Here is a 15,575-nt window from a genome sequence, read left to right as displayed (position 1 = left end):
CTCATACTGACAGTGTTCTTCCAGTACGATGCACAGTGGAGCTATCAACTTTTACATGGAAAAGCAATATCGCCAGCTGGGGAAATGTCAGTGCAATATAAATACGACTTAAGAGAAACACCCACTTCTTCCCTTCCCAGACTAAGGAGATCAGCCAGGACCTGTGGAGCTATTTCACAGAATCACAGTATTAGAATCATGGTGCTGGAGGAGTCTCTGTGTACCTCTGGCCCATCCCTACCCCAGCAGAGACACCCAGAAAAGGGTGTCCAGCCCTACATCCAAGGGCTTCTGGAGATCCCCATGGAGGAGAGCCAAACCCTCTCTGGATCCCCTTGTCAGCACTCAGTTTATCTAAACATCTTCCCATCAGAGCCCATGTGGTGGTTTAACCTTGGCAGGCATTTAAGCACCACACAGTTGCTCATTCACTCATTCTCAGTGGAAAGGAGAAAGATAATTGAAAGGGCAAAAGTTAGAAGTGAAAGACAGTTGAACAAGTTTTTTGAAAAAGGATGAAAAGAAAATTTGCATGATTCAGCTGCTCACCATCAACTGACCAATGCCCAGCTGGTCCCTGAGCAATGGCAGCTCTGGAAAATTCAAATTTCTCCCCAAGCTTTATTGCTGGGCATGGCATCATACTGTATGCAAAGTTCCTTTGGCCACTCTGGGTCAGTTGTCCCATCTGTGTCCCCTCCCAGCTTCTTGTACACCTCCATGTTCCTCACTGGTAAGGCAGCACAAGAAGCTGAAAAGTCCTCCTCAACTCTGAGCAAGCACTGCTCTGCAACATCTGATAACAGCATCAGTGTGTTATCAATACTGTTTTCATCATGAATCAAGAGCATAGCACCATTCCAGGTACTATGAAAGAAAAACTACTCAAGGTACTACAAAAACAATCAACTCTATCCAAGCCAATGAGCCATGGGTGGCCAAATGGAGCCAGCTCTTTCCTGTACACTCAAGGGAGTGGGATCCTGGGATGCAGGGATGCAGGTGGGGCTCCGGAGGGTCAATGTCAATGTCAAATTTTGGCTTCAAGCTGTTTTCCAGTGGCTCAGACTGTGTATCCATATCCTAGATGACTTGGCCTGATCTAGTCAGCCCTATCCCAGGTGCAAGGGATGGCCTCAGTGTGGGTTAGGCCACTTCACCATTGTATATGACCTTAGGGACTGAGGTCATTTCATGCCCAGAGAAGAGGTCCTGGCCCTGTTGAGGATGCTATAGCATTTAGGTGTTTTTCCTTTTCCCTTACATGTAGGAGCCCCTGCTCCAGCAGTAGGGTCTCAAGGTAAATCAAGGGGAATGGATATCTCCAGTTCCACTCCCTGCTTCGAGCAAGGGCAGCTGTCAGGTCCAACCCATTTGTTCAGGACTTGATCCATTCTGGTCTCCGAGGACAGAGACAGCACATCCTCTTCACGTGCTGTCAAGCCACAGCATCGCTTCCCAATGATTAAACCAAGGGATCCCCAGAACCAGGTGTCCACCAGCACAGCTGGGTCCCCACCACACTTTTTGTTGTGATTCTGATTGGGATTCCTGAATGTCGGGCAGGATGACTCCCCCAAGGGTGAAGTGCCCTGGATAATTCCTGAGAGTGGTGGGAGGGGAGCTTTTATGGCTCCCCATGGCTTTTACTGAGAAAAACTCTTCACAACCCACAGGTCTCTGCTGATCTGACACGAGACTCACGCCAAATGAAGTTTTGGAGACCAAGACTCAAATCTTGCTGGCAAACACCCCTACCTTCTCTCCTCTCAACCCATGTACAACCCTCTTCAGTGGCTGGTGGCCATGACTCCAAACTCATCCCAGTTATCTCCCAGTCAACCCAAGCCTTGGCCACCTTCTGGTGCCAGCTTCAGATGTAGCCCCATCTGCCAGTCAGCTTTGTCCCAGCACAGTCTGCACACACACATATTTTCTTATATTTGAAACTAGATTTCATCCTGGCATCCATTTAGAGATGGAAATTTATTTCTCACTGAACACTCAAATGTCAAGTCATTGCAAATCAGTTCAAAGACAACTCGTATATCTCACGAGACAGAGGGGTTGTGAACAGCAGTTGCAAACTCACAGAAAGAAATACACAGTTTTTGGAAATTTCTGCCCCTAAACCCACCAAATTAGTAGCTTTAAATCTTGGGAAGATTTCTGACATGGCTCTGATACTTCATAAAACCAAAAACTGAGATCATGATGCTTGTCCTACGGTCAACTCTCCTCCATGAGCACACACACGTATAAAAGCACATCCCTTGTCATAAATGAGATTGTATAGCTGAAGAGGAAGCTCTGACGTAAGGACTCAAGTCAGATCTCTTGCCAGCAATTAAAATGAATCATTAGCAGTGTTCTCAGCTTCCTAAAATACCTATTGCTAACAAAAGAATCTGTCGTACTTCAGCATCCAAGTATAGAGTGGATGTGATAAACTCAGTGCCTTCGGGACAAAGTTCTTGGCAGCCCGTGTAATTAAGCCAGCTGCTTTTCAATACAGTCTAAGACTAAATACTGCTCAAACATTAATCATCAGGGACTGCTGTAATCAGCTCAGCAACAGGCAGGGATGATGATTTCCACCACAGCAATTGATTACATAGGGGCAGGCACAGCCACGTCGACACGGCAAGGCACGGATGGAATCAAGGAGTTGCTGCTTAGTATGGAGGAGCCACTTGCTCGATGCTCAGCAGGAAAAAAATGTAGGAGTATTTCTGTTTCTGGAGAAATAAAGACCTCAAAGCAAGGTAGGGATAGTAAGCAGCAGTTGTGAAATAGCTGCTTTTGGTCTGCCCATGAAGAAATACCAGCATCTGTGGGACGTGGAGAAAAAGGACTATTTTCTACAGTACTGTTTAGTACTGATTATGCTTTCCTAATCTTAACACCCCGGATTAAACATGGAAGTGGGCACTAGATGCACCTAGTCCCAGTGCAGAATTGCATCCCAACCCTGGTTTGCTTCTCAAACAACTGCACCATCAGAAAGATTTGCTGAGCTCCCCATCTCCCAGCCTCACATGAGGTAGAAGACACACATTTCTGACCAAGCTCCAAACAGCTGGATACATATCTAATGCACTGGGTCAGAAAAGTGAAGAAAAAGATCTGAATGCAAATTACAACTTGATTTTTTTATGCTTTTGGCGTGGCTCAAGATTTTTTTGGCCTGAAGCTGGCTCAGTTTCATCTAAATCATAATTGCAAGAGATCCTAAGCAACATGAAGGGCTATTTCTGAAGTTTCAGCTGCAATCCACCCAGAGATGGCTGCATTTTAGGAGGCAAACAGCGTGATTTTGACAGGGAAGTACATTCAGTGTACGTCATAACCCCTCCTCCCCAACCTGATCTTCCTTTGTATATGGCAGGTTGGAGGATGAAACAGGAAAGCCAAGTTCCTTGCCTTTCAGCACTGTGCAGAGCTCACTTCCAGCCAGGTCACTGCACACCAGATCCATGGGACTGGCTTTTCCTTCGTGTCTCAGGCACCCAAGACCAGAAGATCTCCCCATAATCTCCCCATATCCTCTTAATGAGCTCACTGAGCTCCATGGGAGTCTTTACAGTGACTTCAGTGGGCTCTGGACCAGACCCAATGTTTTGTCTCCCCTGAGAAGTGGTGATGAAAGGGGCTATAGAAAGATGAAGCACTGCACTCTGCTCTTCATTTCATTATCTCACCATGCAAGCGTGCAAGTCTTCAATGAGAGGCACAGGCCCTGGTCTTCACAAAGCATCTGGCTGTGTTAATCTTCCCCTTTGGGACTTCTCTCATCTCTCTCCTAGATGATCATTATTTTTACCATAAGCATGAGGATATTTGCTCCATTATTCTTGTAAAAGCCCAACACTGCAATGTCTTAAAAGGGTCATCAGAGCTTTTCCCTTGATATCTTCCCATTTCATGGCAAGGCAGAGGAAAATATCAACTGGTGTTGGAAACTGGAGACTTATTTTACGAGGCAGAGCCTAGCCTTTAAGGGTCTGGCATCCTATACCCATGTGAGATGCATCTGGACCTTTCCAAACTCAGGCTGAGATTAAACAAATGTGTTAATACTTAAGCATCAGTAATTAATAGAAATGATTGCTTTTCTTGGTGGTGGTTGTGGGAAGTAGAGCCCCTGCTGCTGGGAGGGGTTCATCTTGAAGAAAGAATAACTCAAGCTGTTTAGCAAATGCTATTACCTAATCCTTCTAATGTGCCTTTTGTTTAGCTCTCCATTTGCAGTCGGTCTGTTTATCTGTGTCAGTGCTTGCTGTCTGGCAATCAGGCAGCTCCATGGCAATCATTAGTTCTTCCTGTTTTCATGAGATCATGAGTTATTATCTTTGCAATAAGCTGCCTCTTCCTTCTCTACTCTCTGTGTGCGGCAGCTGCTTGGGGAGCAATCCCAAAGCCTGGATGTGTCAAAGATGCAGGCAGTGGAACAGCAGCTTCCCATCCACTATCAGAGCCTGGGATCATTACCATCACAAAGTCCTGTTTGTATCAAAGAGGTATCACCAAAGATGGAGAAAAATATTTAGACCAACCCTTTGTTTCCAGCATGAACCAGCTGTATGCTGTGATAAATTCAATACTGAAACACCCTGTCCTGCTTCTTCTGATCAGCATCTTTCCAAGCCTAAGGCCTCACCACTGACCAACATTTCAGTTATTCCACTCCTTTCCCCCAAGTTACAGCCCACAGGGGCACTTCACCCAAGTCTGACCTCTGAGGTACAGCACCTGCCTTCTCCTGTTCCCTACATCTTCTCCTGCCTCCCACTTATCATTCAACTTCACATCAGCCCAGGTACACAGGGATCCCATAGCCTTTCTGGATGCCTCATACAGAGCTTCTCATGATGGGGACTCATCTTCACTGGGCTTATTTTCGTGCCACAAAAGGTCGATTTTGGTTTCTAGGGCCAGATTCACAGGCAATTGGCTTCAGAAAGACTGACATTCTGCCATCCAAAGCCAACCTCTCCAACCCACTGACTTTGAGAGTCAACCACAAAAGACACTCCATCACACCCGGGTGTTCCTGCGTGCACGCAAATGTCTGTGAACACATGCTGGTGTATGTATGCATGGTGGGGCAAGTCCTGGACTGCAAAGCCAGCTCAACAAGGCAGTATGGAAGCTCTTTGAGCTCGTCACAATTACAAATCACTACCAGAAACACAGAGACTGTCCCACTATGAGAAAAACTATCAGAGGTTTTGGACACATTACTATTTACAACAGATGGCATGATGAAAATAAAGTCAATGAGGAATGGTCTTTGCTCAGTTTTGGGATTGAGAGGAGGCAGAGAAGAGGGCAACCATAAAGAGGAGAGATCTGGTGCTAGGGAATGATGTCCTGGAAGAGATGCTGCCAAACCTAAATGGTATGGTTTATGGGCGTTGTATGGAAGAAGAAGGGGAAAGATGATATTAGCATATAAAAGGTGGCTTTAATAACTCTAAGCAACAAATGTGTAAGGTGGAACCTGGTATTGCTACGTCAAAGTTCCTGGATGGTGTATTCAGCAGCTAAAGCACAAACCCAGCCAACTAACATAGTTGACCTTTATCACTGGCAAACAGTATCTGCCAAGTCTTCCTCTGCAATTAAGTTTCTTTTGTCTTAAAAGAAAACGATAATAAAGAACCCCTCCCCTCCACAGACAGCAGTTTTAGAGAAATCCAGTCCAAATGGAGCTGGAAGTCTGGTGGTGCCCCAAGCTGGAAGAACCCCTGGGACATTTGCCTGTTAGGTATCTGCCCTGTCACTATTGCTTGGTGCTCTTGGTGGCCTCTGAGGACTGCCGCACATCAGTCCACTCCTGCATGGTGCTCTGCAGCGCCTGTGTCTTCTCCTTGTCCACTTGCACATAGTCAACCTTCTCATCTGAGGCAACCGATGAGGTGGAGGGCTGTGGGGAGGAGAAAGACAGCCACCGGCTGGTTATCCATCAGCAGCCATCAACTCCCATCCTCCCAAATAGACCATCACCCTCCCTCTGAATGGTTTCGGGTGAAAGATTTTGGTCTGTTCTGCAGCTTTCTTGCACGAGACCACAGTGTGATGGGATGATGGGATGGTTAAACCAGCACCCAGTTTTCTGCCTTCTCGCCAACTCTGGAGCGTGGGTCACATCTTGCTCATTTTCTTGTAAGATCTCAAGAATTCTTACAGAGACACAGAAAAATCTTAGCATTGCTTTTAATCAGAAGTTTAGAAAATCCCCAGTACCTTTCTGTGTGGCCCTGGTGAGCTTGGCTGGAAGTCCAGGGCCAGATAATCCACACTACCCGAACTCTTTTTAGGCGCTGGGCTGTTGGTGCCACTAGGAACAGGAGAAGCAGAAATGGGGTTTTGCTAATGCAGGGAAGAGACAGGAGAGATAACAAGCATTAAAATGGGAAGAAATAATAATAATTATAAAGGAATTAACACAAATCTGGCAAAGAAATGCCTCAGTGGCACTTCCAAAAGAGGTCCTAAATTGAAGATGCTCCCTCATTGCTCACAGCAACCAGAACTTCAGAACTGCTGGGGACTGGGTTACGTATGGGATAATAAATATAAATGTGAGCTGTGGATTTGTTGCATCACGGCAGTTCTGCTGCCCCACGCTGACTTTATTCACGTGCCAGACATGAGACAGTCAGCTCCAGCATTTCCTGGGAGCCACTCCTCAGTGGACACAGTGCTGGGATCTCTGCTCAGCCCCCTCAGTTACAACAGCCTTAAAAATATGCTTCAAGTCAGCAGCTTTGCTAAGAGAGACAAAGCCCCTCCCTGTGAGCAGTGCCGCTCCCTGCTGTGCTCTGATAGCCCCTGCCCTCCGCACAAACATGACGTCAGTGGGGAAAAACACCCTGAAAAAAAAAATGAACTCAATTAGGAAAATACGCCCTAGATGTTTTTTATCCCCTCTTAATTCCTTGCAGAGTAGGTAATGCGTGTTCCTGCTCTCATATGGAGTTAAAACCCCAGTAGGATGTATCAGATCAGGAACAAAAGCCACTGTTTTGTGCATGTGGGGATTATGTAAGGATGCACACTACATCCATCATGATGCTATTGGAATCATTGTGGTGCTTCCACGTCATGAGCTAGGAATGTGTTTGCAGCACTGGGGAATGGTCCTGTCCTGCCAGGACCACGTATCCTAGCTGGAGGCCCTTACCATTGCCACGTAGTTCTCCTCACTGTCTCCTGAGTCAGTGCTGGTGATGCTCTGGGAGGAGACAGGTCGACAGTATTGCAAAGAGCCGGCGTTGAAGGTCTGGCTGTAAGGACAAGGTTCAATGTGTTAATGATGGTTGCAGGAGCATGGCTGGGGAGAGGTGGAAGAGAGCTGCACCTCTTCTCTTCCAGTGCTCACAGTGGGTGATGGAGAAGAGCTGGGCGTATTGGGGGTCTTCCAATCTGACTGTCCCATGGGTCAACTAAACACTGGGTTTGATCTTCTTGTTTTTTTCCCTTCCTAGAACTTTTTAAATATCAGAGAATCACAGAATCATTTGAGTTGGAAAGGACCATTAAAGGCCATCTGGTCCAACTCCCCTGCAACAAACAGGGACACCCACAGCTCCATCAGATGCTCAGAGCCCAGTTCAGCCTGACCTTGTCAACCTGACCTGTCTCTGAGGACGGGGCATCCCCACCTCTCTGAATACATCCATAACTCTCCTGCAATCAGCTGCATAAATCAGTCTCCATAAACTCTTTCATCTCATGGGAAGTACTTCACTGGGGAGGATGCACAGCCAGCCTCCCTGGAGATCCTCAGCAGGCTTCTCATCTCTAGCCCCTTTTCAGCTCCAGGCTTTAGGACCATACAGGGCCCCATCTGAATTTTTTGACTGAAAATAATCTGCAAGGCGTTGCCTTGTTTTCAATTGGCCAGATCTAATTATGGAGAATAACATAATGCAATCAGCATCTGGCACCGAAGCCCGTGTCTTAAAAAGCTATTTGTTGCTTTGCAGTAAAGGCAGGGTCATATGATTAACTGATAAGGGAAAAATCCATTAGCTTCTACGGGGTCAGGCATCTTGTCAGTCAAAGTCTGTGTGCTGTTTCCTGGTGCAGTGATTTCAGCACACAGTGCTCATGCCCTGCAGTCAGTCTCCACACAATCCAATTTATTACAAGAGTCATAACAGCCAAACCTGGCTTCTTCCTTTCATTGGACAACATCAGACTGAGAATTAGCAGCAGAACTGGAGCTGTGCGAATCCTGTTATTTCTGGCTGGCAGACTTTGCTATGAAGTGCTTTGGTTTCATTTTGCAGACTTCCTCCAGGCTAGACTTTGCTTTCAAGGCAATCAAAACACAACTGAGTCAAACCCTGTGTGTCTCACCCTGCATTTTTAGACCAAAGCAGAATTTCTGGGGACGAGCTGGATCTGAAATTGGTTCTGTGCCCCTACTGCAGTTGAACTGGGGTTGCTTGGCCATGTCACAAGTCATGATGGACTGCAGGTCTTGCGTCAGAGCCACAGAGCTGTGGTGGCAATGTCAGATCCCAAAATGTTTCCAAGGGATCTTAATTAGCCACATTCTGGGCTTTCATGTGAAATCCTAACCTAAACCCATTTGTCTTCCTGTCACTGGCTGTGATGTGGGGAATGTGGCTCTGGCTCTCCCAACACTTGGATGGAGTTCACAAGGACTCCAAGAGAGAAGCTCCTCTTCCTCAATCTGTCCCAAAGTTTGGCCATGATGTGACCAAAGAAATCCCCAAGCCCCAAATCAGCTGGTGTGGCAGGAGATTTTAGGAAATAATTACTCAATAAATTCCCAATTTTAATCCTCTTCTCAGATAGCTCCTACTGATCCCTGATGGATGAAGATGTTGTGCAATGTGGACTTTCAGCTTAATACAGCTGCTTGTCTATTTTCAAGACATGACCCAGCTCTGCAGCTACTGTTTCTAAAATCAACAGAGGAAAAATAAAGATGAAAGATCACCCATCTTTTGGGGAAACTTGAGTATGCACCATACCCAACCACTACTCACCTTGGTCTGGACCAGGATTTTGTCACTGGTGATTTGAAGGGAAGCTCATCGATGACAGTGTTGTTCCTCAGGTCCAGTGGTGATGGCTTTGCTGGGATAAAAGTTTTTATTCAGATCATAACCAACATGAGAGGGGATAATCTCTTAAAATTTACTTGCTGTTTCCCATTTCGCACATTAGTCCTCCTTGCTGATGACAAATCAAAGATCTCTGCTGTCATTTATGCTGAGACCAGGGAGAAAAGGTCAGTTGCTCCCTCTAACTCACAGCTCAGAGCTGGATGGATGGCCCCAAAAGGGGAATGTGTCTCATAAGGGAGTTCTGATGCCTCAACACAGCTGGAAAACACCAGTACTGATCAACTTCTGGCTAGAGCACTTGCCCAGAGACATTTGAAAAGGAAATCTACAGAGTAACCTGAAAGCTTTCCTCATCATGGGTGGGTTATTAAGTGGAAGAAAAGAATGCTGTGCTGCGGTCCCAGCCCTCATCTAGCGTGCTGATTGAGTTAGGTGCTGACATTCTAATGATGGGAGCCCTCCTCCTGAGCTGGGACCAAAATACCCTGAATGGGCTGAGCAAGGGTCAAGGTGGTGATATGGGTGCAGGTAAAGCCCTGAGGGAAGAGCTGCTGAGAACCCATCAGTAGGAAACAGTAGGAGAAATGTGAGTGATCTGAGTAGAATCACTGAATTATGAAGGTTAGAAAAGACCTTTAAGATTGTCTAGTCTGTCTACCACCAATATTGCCCACTAAACCATGTCCCTAAATGACACATCTAAATGTTTCTTCAACATCTCCAGGGATTACCAAAGGTTTTGGGGTGGAGTGTAGAAAGAGCTGCCAGCAAAAGAGTTGTGCTTGCCACGTGCATCTCCTTTAAAGGCCAGGAAGGGTGTGAGATGGGTATTCTGAGCTTCGTTGCACCACAGTCCCCTTGAAAGAGGAATGGAATGGGGAAAGGGGAGATCCGAAGATCTGACTGCGCTGCTGGTAGCAAATGAGACCTCGCAAAGGACTTTGTTGAGTGTGCACAAGAAGACAGATGTAGCCAGAAGGGTTCAGGGAAAGCTTTGCCCACAAACATCCATTCTTACCTTTCCGGTCGGGTTTGAGGTTGCGGTTGACTGGTGGGGGCTGGATTTCACTCAGCCTCCTGTGGCACTGGGCCATGGCCCCTCCTTTATGCATGGGGAGGGTGGCTGAGGACAATCCCACCAGGTCGAAGTGATGCGGCCCAGGGCTCATGGGGATGTAGAGATTTTGGGCGTTGTCGTTGGCTTTCTCAGTGTGGATCAGGGGCGAGGAACCGGGGTTCATGGGGACGTAGTTGTCCTCGGAGTCGGCACTGTGGGAACGGGCCACCACAGCCTTGGCCTGCTGTGGGACAAGTGGGAGCACATTGTGAGCAACAGGCACCACTCAGAGACCCTTCAAACCCCTTCATTTCATTATCATCAAACACCCCAGTCATCAGTGGGACCAGCCTTAACAACTCAGCACAGAGGGAATGAACAGCCTTTCTCCTCCTCGGCCATCAGTTTGCACCGAGGGCCTACCTCCCCTGCTTTCAAGATACTGCAGAATCCCAAATTTAGGGAAAGGCTTGCATCACCCAAGCATGCACTTTCATGATCACAGTGATCTGCAAAAGCAAACAACCTGGGAAGTTATTTTTCCCCGGGCTTTGACCATGGCTAAAACAAAACATGAAAGACTGCTCTAAAGTAATTTCCAGCTCAGGAAGTTTTAGAAAGATCACGAAAGAGGCTGCTCTGGCAATGTGTCAAAACGCAGCTCAGCAGCACCCCTGGCTTTCAGGAAGAAGCCTAACTCCTGGTCACCATGGTTTAGGATCACAAAGCCTTTCTGTGAGGCTCCACTTGGAACTGTCTTAACCTATAAAGGCCCAAACAGTGCTTATAGAGCAACGGCCAACCCAACAGCCAACTTACCAGGTAGGAGTTGTACCCATCATTCATGGACTCCACCGACTGCACGGCGCTGCTGCCCCCGTGCTGGGGGTAGTCGTACGTCTCACAAGAAGAAGCTGCAAGACAACCACAGATGTACAAAGCATCCCAGCACAGCTGCCAATCAACTTGGCCCTGCAAGGCAGTATCTATTTCTGCTGATCATGGCAAGAGACACTGGTGTGATGATGTGACTTGAAGGCCATCCCAGATCCTTTGAATCTCTGATGCACTCTCTCCCATTTATCATCTCCAACACATCACCGTGCTGCCCGCACCTAACCTGGTTCTGTCAAAGCACTGTAGAATCTCAGAGGTGAAGATGTCAGGAAAGGTAGATCATGGAGACAAAACTGGGTTAAGGGAGAGCTTTGTTGCAGCTCCGTTGGCAGACATTAGGGCTGGCAGCTTCTGCTAAAGGGAGGATGGGCTGAAGATGGGGTGCTAAGCACTGGAATACCTACTGTCTACATGTTGTAGAGTGTGGCTCTGATCTCAGTCTAAATGTTTGTATTTAGGTAGAAGAAAATAAAAAAGGCAATTCTGGAAGCTGTGTGTATCATTTATTGTACGTTTTCTTTCCAACTTCCCCTTCAAAATTACTTTGCACTATCTCATCTGCTTGAGAACCACCAATGATTACATGAACTGGGCTAGATTAGGAGATGCAGAGAGAAACTGTTCTTTCCAAGACTCCTCTGATCCCTGCAAGACTAGGACTAAAGTTCAGAAAGGGTACACTCATCCATGGCCCATCCATGAGGTGGAAAGAACAGTTTCCACTTTCCATGGGTGGCTAATGGAAAGGGCATCTCTTCCTCACTGGGGGTATTGGGTCTTGGCAATATGCAAAACTACTTCCCTGTCTGGTGAGCAAAATGAAGAGACACCTCCAGGCTGAAGTGGTGTTGCTCTGGTAGTCCTGGTTATGAACTGAACCACAAGCAAGCTAAAAATGGCAAATCTTGGTGAAGGACTGCATGTACAAGCAGGTTTGGGGTTTTAGTTCAAAGCACAACACCCTGCTGAGCAGCTTGGATGAGCAGAGCCCTGGGGTGCCTCTCCATGCCATGAGCCTATTGCATATCAAAAGCAAGGCCAGAACCTTGCCAGAGAAAGATTCTTTGTGTTTAGCCTCCCATATTGGCTTTTGTCAACATCTGCCCTGGCTCTGTTGCAACTCAGTTGGACCTCCTTGTCCAAGGTTTCAAGATAAGAGAAAGCCAACCCTGCTCCCGGTTCCCAAATTCACCTCGGTGCAGCCTGCTGTTCTCCACTGCTGGCAGTGTGTTTCTCCGGGGAATGGTGGCTGCCATGGGGGCCAACCCTAAGCTTTCACTGGGTTGGGGTCGCTGGGGTGGGCTGCCCCATCGTGGCTCCATCTGCCCAGGTTTCGGAGGCCGCGGGGGTGGCATGGTGGGTGAGTCGCTGGCGGCCACGGCCAGAGCATTGTGGTTCTTGTCTAGTGTAAATGTCCTGGGGATCTGGTAGACGGAGAGCGGGGTGGTGGGAATATCGTAGGAGTCCGTGGAGAGCTCTCCAAATTCCTTGCATAAGGCATTGCTGGGAGTCTTGTAGGTGTAGACTTCCTCGTTATCCGTTTCGGAACTGGTGAGGCTCAACTTGGGGTGTGTGTAGGAACCGAAAGAGCGTGGGAGGTCGTACGCGCTGTCCCTGAACTCTGAGTTGTGTCGGCTGGGTTTTGGCAGGCTGTAAAAGCCATGGAGCTGCCCACCCACTCCATTCACGCAGTGCCCGTTGCCTTGTGAGAGCTTCTGGACAGCCGTGTCACTGCGCATGAAAAAGGAGGACCTCGTGGCTTGGGAGAAGCTGGCGCTCCTGCAGAGGAAGGAAAGAAAGGGGCTGAGATGCGAGAGAGCTGGAGAGCACTGAGCTCTGCTCCCTCTCTTCATTACCCTCCCAACCTGCATTGCCAAATCCATGGGAACAAGAACACCTCAGACCCCTTCAAGTGTGCTTGCCCAGGACCCAGTGTGTCCCAAAGCAAGTTGGATATTAGGAAAAAATTCTTCTTGGAAGAAGTCATAATGTGTTGGAACAGGCTGCCCAGGAAAGTGATGGAGGTGTTAAAAAAATGTGTAGATGGGGCACTGAGGGACATGCTTAGTGGGCATGGTGGGGATGGGTCTGTGGTTGGACTTGATGTTAGTGGTCTTTTCCAACCTTAATGATTCTATGATTCTATGAAACATCTTCAGGATGCCCAAGGACAACCTGTAACCTCAGCCTCCTCCCAGCAAAGCCATGAGTGGGAGCTGCACACACAAAGTTTCATGGCAGGGCTAAAGGCTGCAATGTGCCTTTAATTCAGATAGACAGAAATTGCAATTTTTGCATTAGTTGACAATGATCCAAGACAATACTGCAATGAGCCACACCATCATCCCCACCATCATGTGCTGGCCACCCATGTCCAAGGAAGTAGGAAGGATTACTCTTACCTACACCGTGTCAATTCACTCAAGATGGGCTGAAATGATTATTCATGGGGATTTTTTCAAAGTATCCAGGCAACACCTATATCTTACCCTCTCAGAGGACAACAAAACCTCTCTGGGAGTGATGGAGCCCTTATGGGAGGGCTGGAGGGAAGATTGCTCATTGCAAAGCTCTGATCAGGTCCCTTTGCTATATTCCTGCAGGGAGCAGCCTCTAAAACCAATGTGTTACAAGACCAGCACATCCCCAGGACCCTGTCATGCTGCTCGAGATGCATCTCCTATTCAGGGGTGTTTGTTACTGAAACAGACAATTTCCTTCCGTCGACACTCAGAGCCATAGGAAGCCAGTGATGGATGGAGATGTGTTTTTCTTTTCTCTTCCTTTCATTGTGGCTCTGTTTAATCACTTGTGTGGTTGTGGGGATGTACGGACAGCAGGACAGGGATGCTGACGCCCCATTCTGGAACCCCACACAGAGTGGTGCAAGCTCCAAAGAAGTCAGTTATACTCTCAGTGGTTTCCAGCTGGGAACTGGGGTTTGCAGCCTTGATTGCAGTCCGAGAGGAATAATTCTTGGGGCTGCATTCAGATCTACATTCCATTCCTTGGGGGGAGTGGGGCATTATGATTGGTATATGTCCCTCCCTTTGATTCTTTGATTTGCCTTGAAGTCATGCCCACAGAATGAAGACCTAAAGATGGGGAGACCCTGATCCTCCAGTGACTACTTGTTAGCTGCCACTCCTCCACTGAGTTCCTCTGAACCCTCTGGCAAAGCAAATTCCATCTCCAGCCTCTTGATTCATTCCTCCTGCTGCTTCTTCCCTCCTCCTACAGTGTGACTTCTCCCTCTTCCTTCCTCCAATGGGACTTTTTGCAGAGGACCACAGGCCCCAGCAGACTGGCTTTCTGCACCCACAATCCTCATTTTTTTTCCCCCATGTCTAATGTCACTGTGACTTCTGCAGTAAGGAACAAACATATGTGCATAAGACATGGGCATCAGACCTTTGGACTTGGGTCACCTTTGGGCCATACATGGGTCAGGCTTTTTGAGACCATGTGAACCATAGAATTGTTAGAGTTGGAAGGGACACTTAAAGGTCATCTAGTCTAACTCCCCTGCAATGAACAGGGATGTCTACAGCTTGATCAGGTGCTCAAAGACCCATCCAGCCTGACCTTGAAAGTCTCCAGGGATGGGGCATCCACCATCTCTCTGGGCAACCTGTTCCAGTGCCTCACCACCCTTATCACTAAAAAAAAAACCACAACCAAAAACCTTTCCTTCTTGAAGATCTGAATCTTCATTGTTTTAGTTTGCAATCATTTCAACCATACGCTCACAGCCAAAAAAAATTGCTCAATCAGCCCCATACAAACACCTCCCCATATTGTGAATCCTTCACCAAGGTGGGAACTTTCCTGCTGCAAATCCCTGGCAAGTGTCAGCTTGGTGGGAAAAACTAGGAGATGTCAGTTAACATCATTCAAGTGGGGCTGATTTTGTGCAGGGTGAAGGCTCTGTTTCCTGCAGCCAGCACGAGATGGCGCTCAGAAACAGGGTTTGTGTGGGGAAAAAAGAAATGTAACGCTGTGATAACGCCAACGCATCCCTTCTGCCTTCCGAGTTCTGTCTGCCTGTGAGATGTTTGGTTCTTTCAGGCAAAGATCTGAAGTATCCCATGGGTTAATAACTCATCTTCCTCCACCAATTAGCTACTACTATCCTCATTTTACGGATGATTAAAGTGAGAGCAGCAGAGCTGGGTGGGGGGATTCCCAGTAGTCCTGCAGCCTGACCCGTGCACTGGGCATCAATCAGGGTGATTATTTCAGGTCCAATTTATCTCTGCCCATCAAAGCATCAGTGTTTGTGCCCTCCTCCTCCTCACTGTGGCTGCGTTTGGAATCTTGAAGTGTGGCTTTGAGACATCCTTCCAGCTGGAGCATCAGAGGGCTTTTTATAAACACTGTTCCATTAACGCCATCTGAAGTTAATTTTCTGACCCCATCTTTTTGTTGTTGTTGTTTTTGGTAGGGAAAGGCAGCTGCAGCAGGAAAACCCAGCGGAGGCGGCAGCTCAGGCTCTGCTCTCACACCCCGCC

The 15,575-nt window shown here is 47.6% G+C and overlaps 1 protein-coding gene across 2 annotated transcripts in view; it reads right to left on the bottom strand.

Moving 5' to 3' along the window:
* Nucleotides 1-3,539: 3,539 nt before the first annotated feature.
* Nucleotides 3,540-15,575, bottom strand: part of GAB2 (GRB2 associated binding protein 2) — an 88,442-nt gene continuing 76,406 nt past the window's right edge. The window contains exons 4-10 of one of the 2 annotated variants that reach the window (XM_048933794.1): nt 12,257-12,843; nt 10,987-11,081; nt 10,129-10,411; nt 9,030-9,120; nt 7,190-7,292; nt 6,250-6,375; nt 3,540-5,929 (exon numbers count right to left, since the gene is read on the bottom strand). In XM_048933794.1, coding sequence (XP_048789751.1) covers nt 5,786-5,929; nt 6,250-6,375; nt 7,190-7,292; nt 9,030-9,120; nt 10,129-10,411; nt 10,987-11,081; nt 12,257-12,843 — 1,429 coding nt within the window. In that variant the 3' untranslated portion in view covers nt 3,540-5,785. Of the gene's footprint in view, nt 5,930-6,249; nt 6,879-7,189; nt 7,293-9,029; nt 9,121-10,128; nt 10,412-10,986; nt 11,082-12,256; nt 12,844-15,575 lie in introns of those variants that run through there. The other variant, XM_048933795.1, reaches the window with a different exon arrangement.

The sequence above is a fragment of the Lagopus muta genome, chromosome 1 (assembly GCF_023343835.1).
Source record: "Lagopus muta isolate bLagMut1 chromosome 1, bLagMut1 primary, whole genome shotgun sequence".
Taxonomy (NCBI): Eukaryota; Metazoa; Chordata; class Aves; order Galliformes; family Phasianidae; genus Lagopus; species Lagopus muta.
This window is presented reverse-complemented; position numbering and strand designations above follow the sequence as displayed.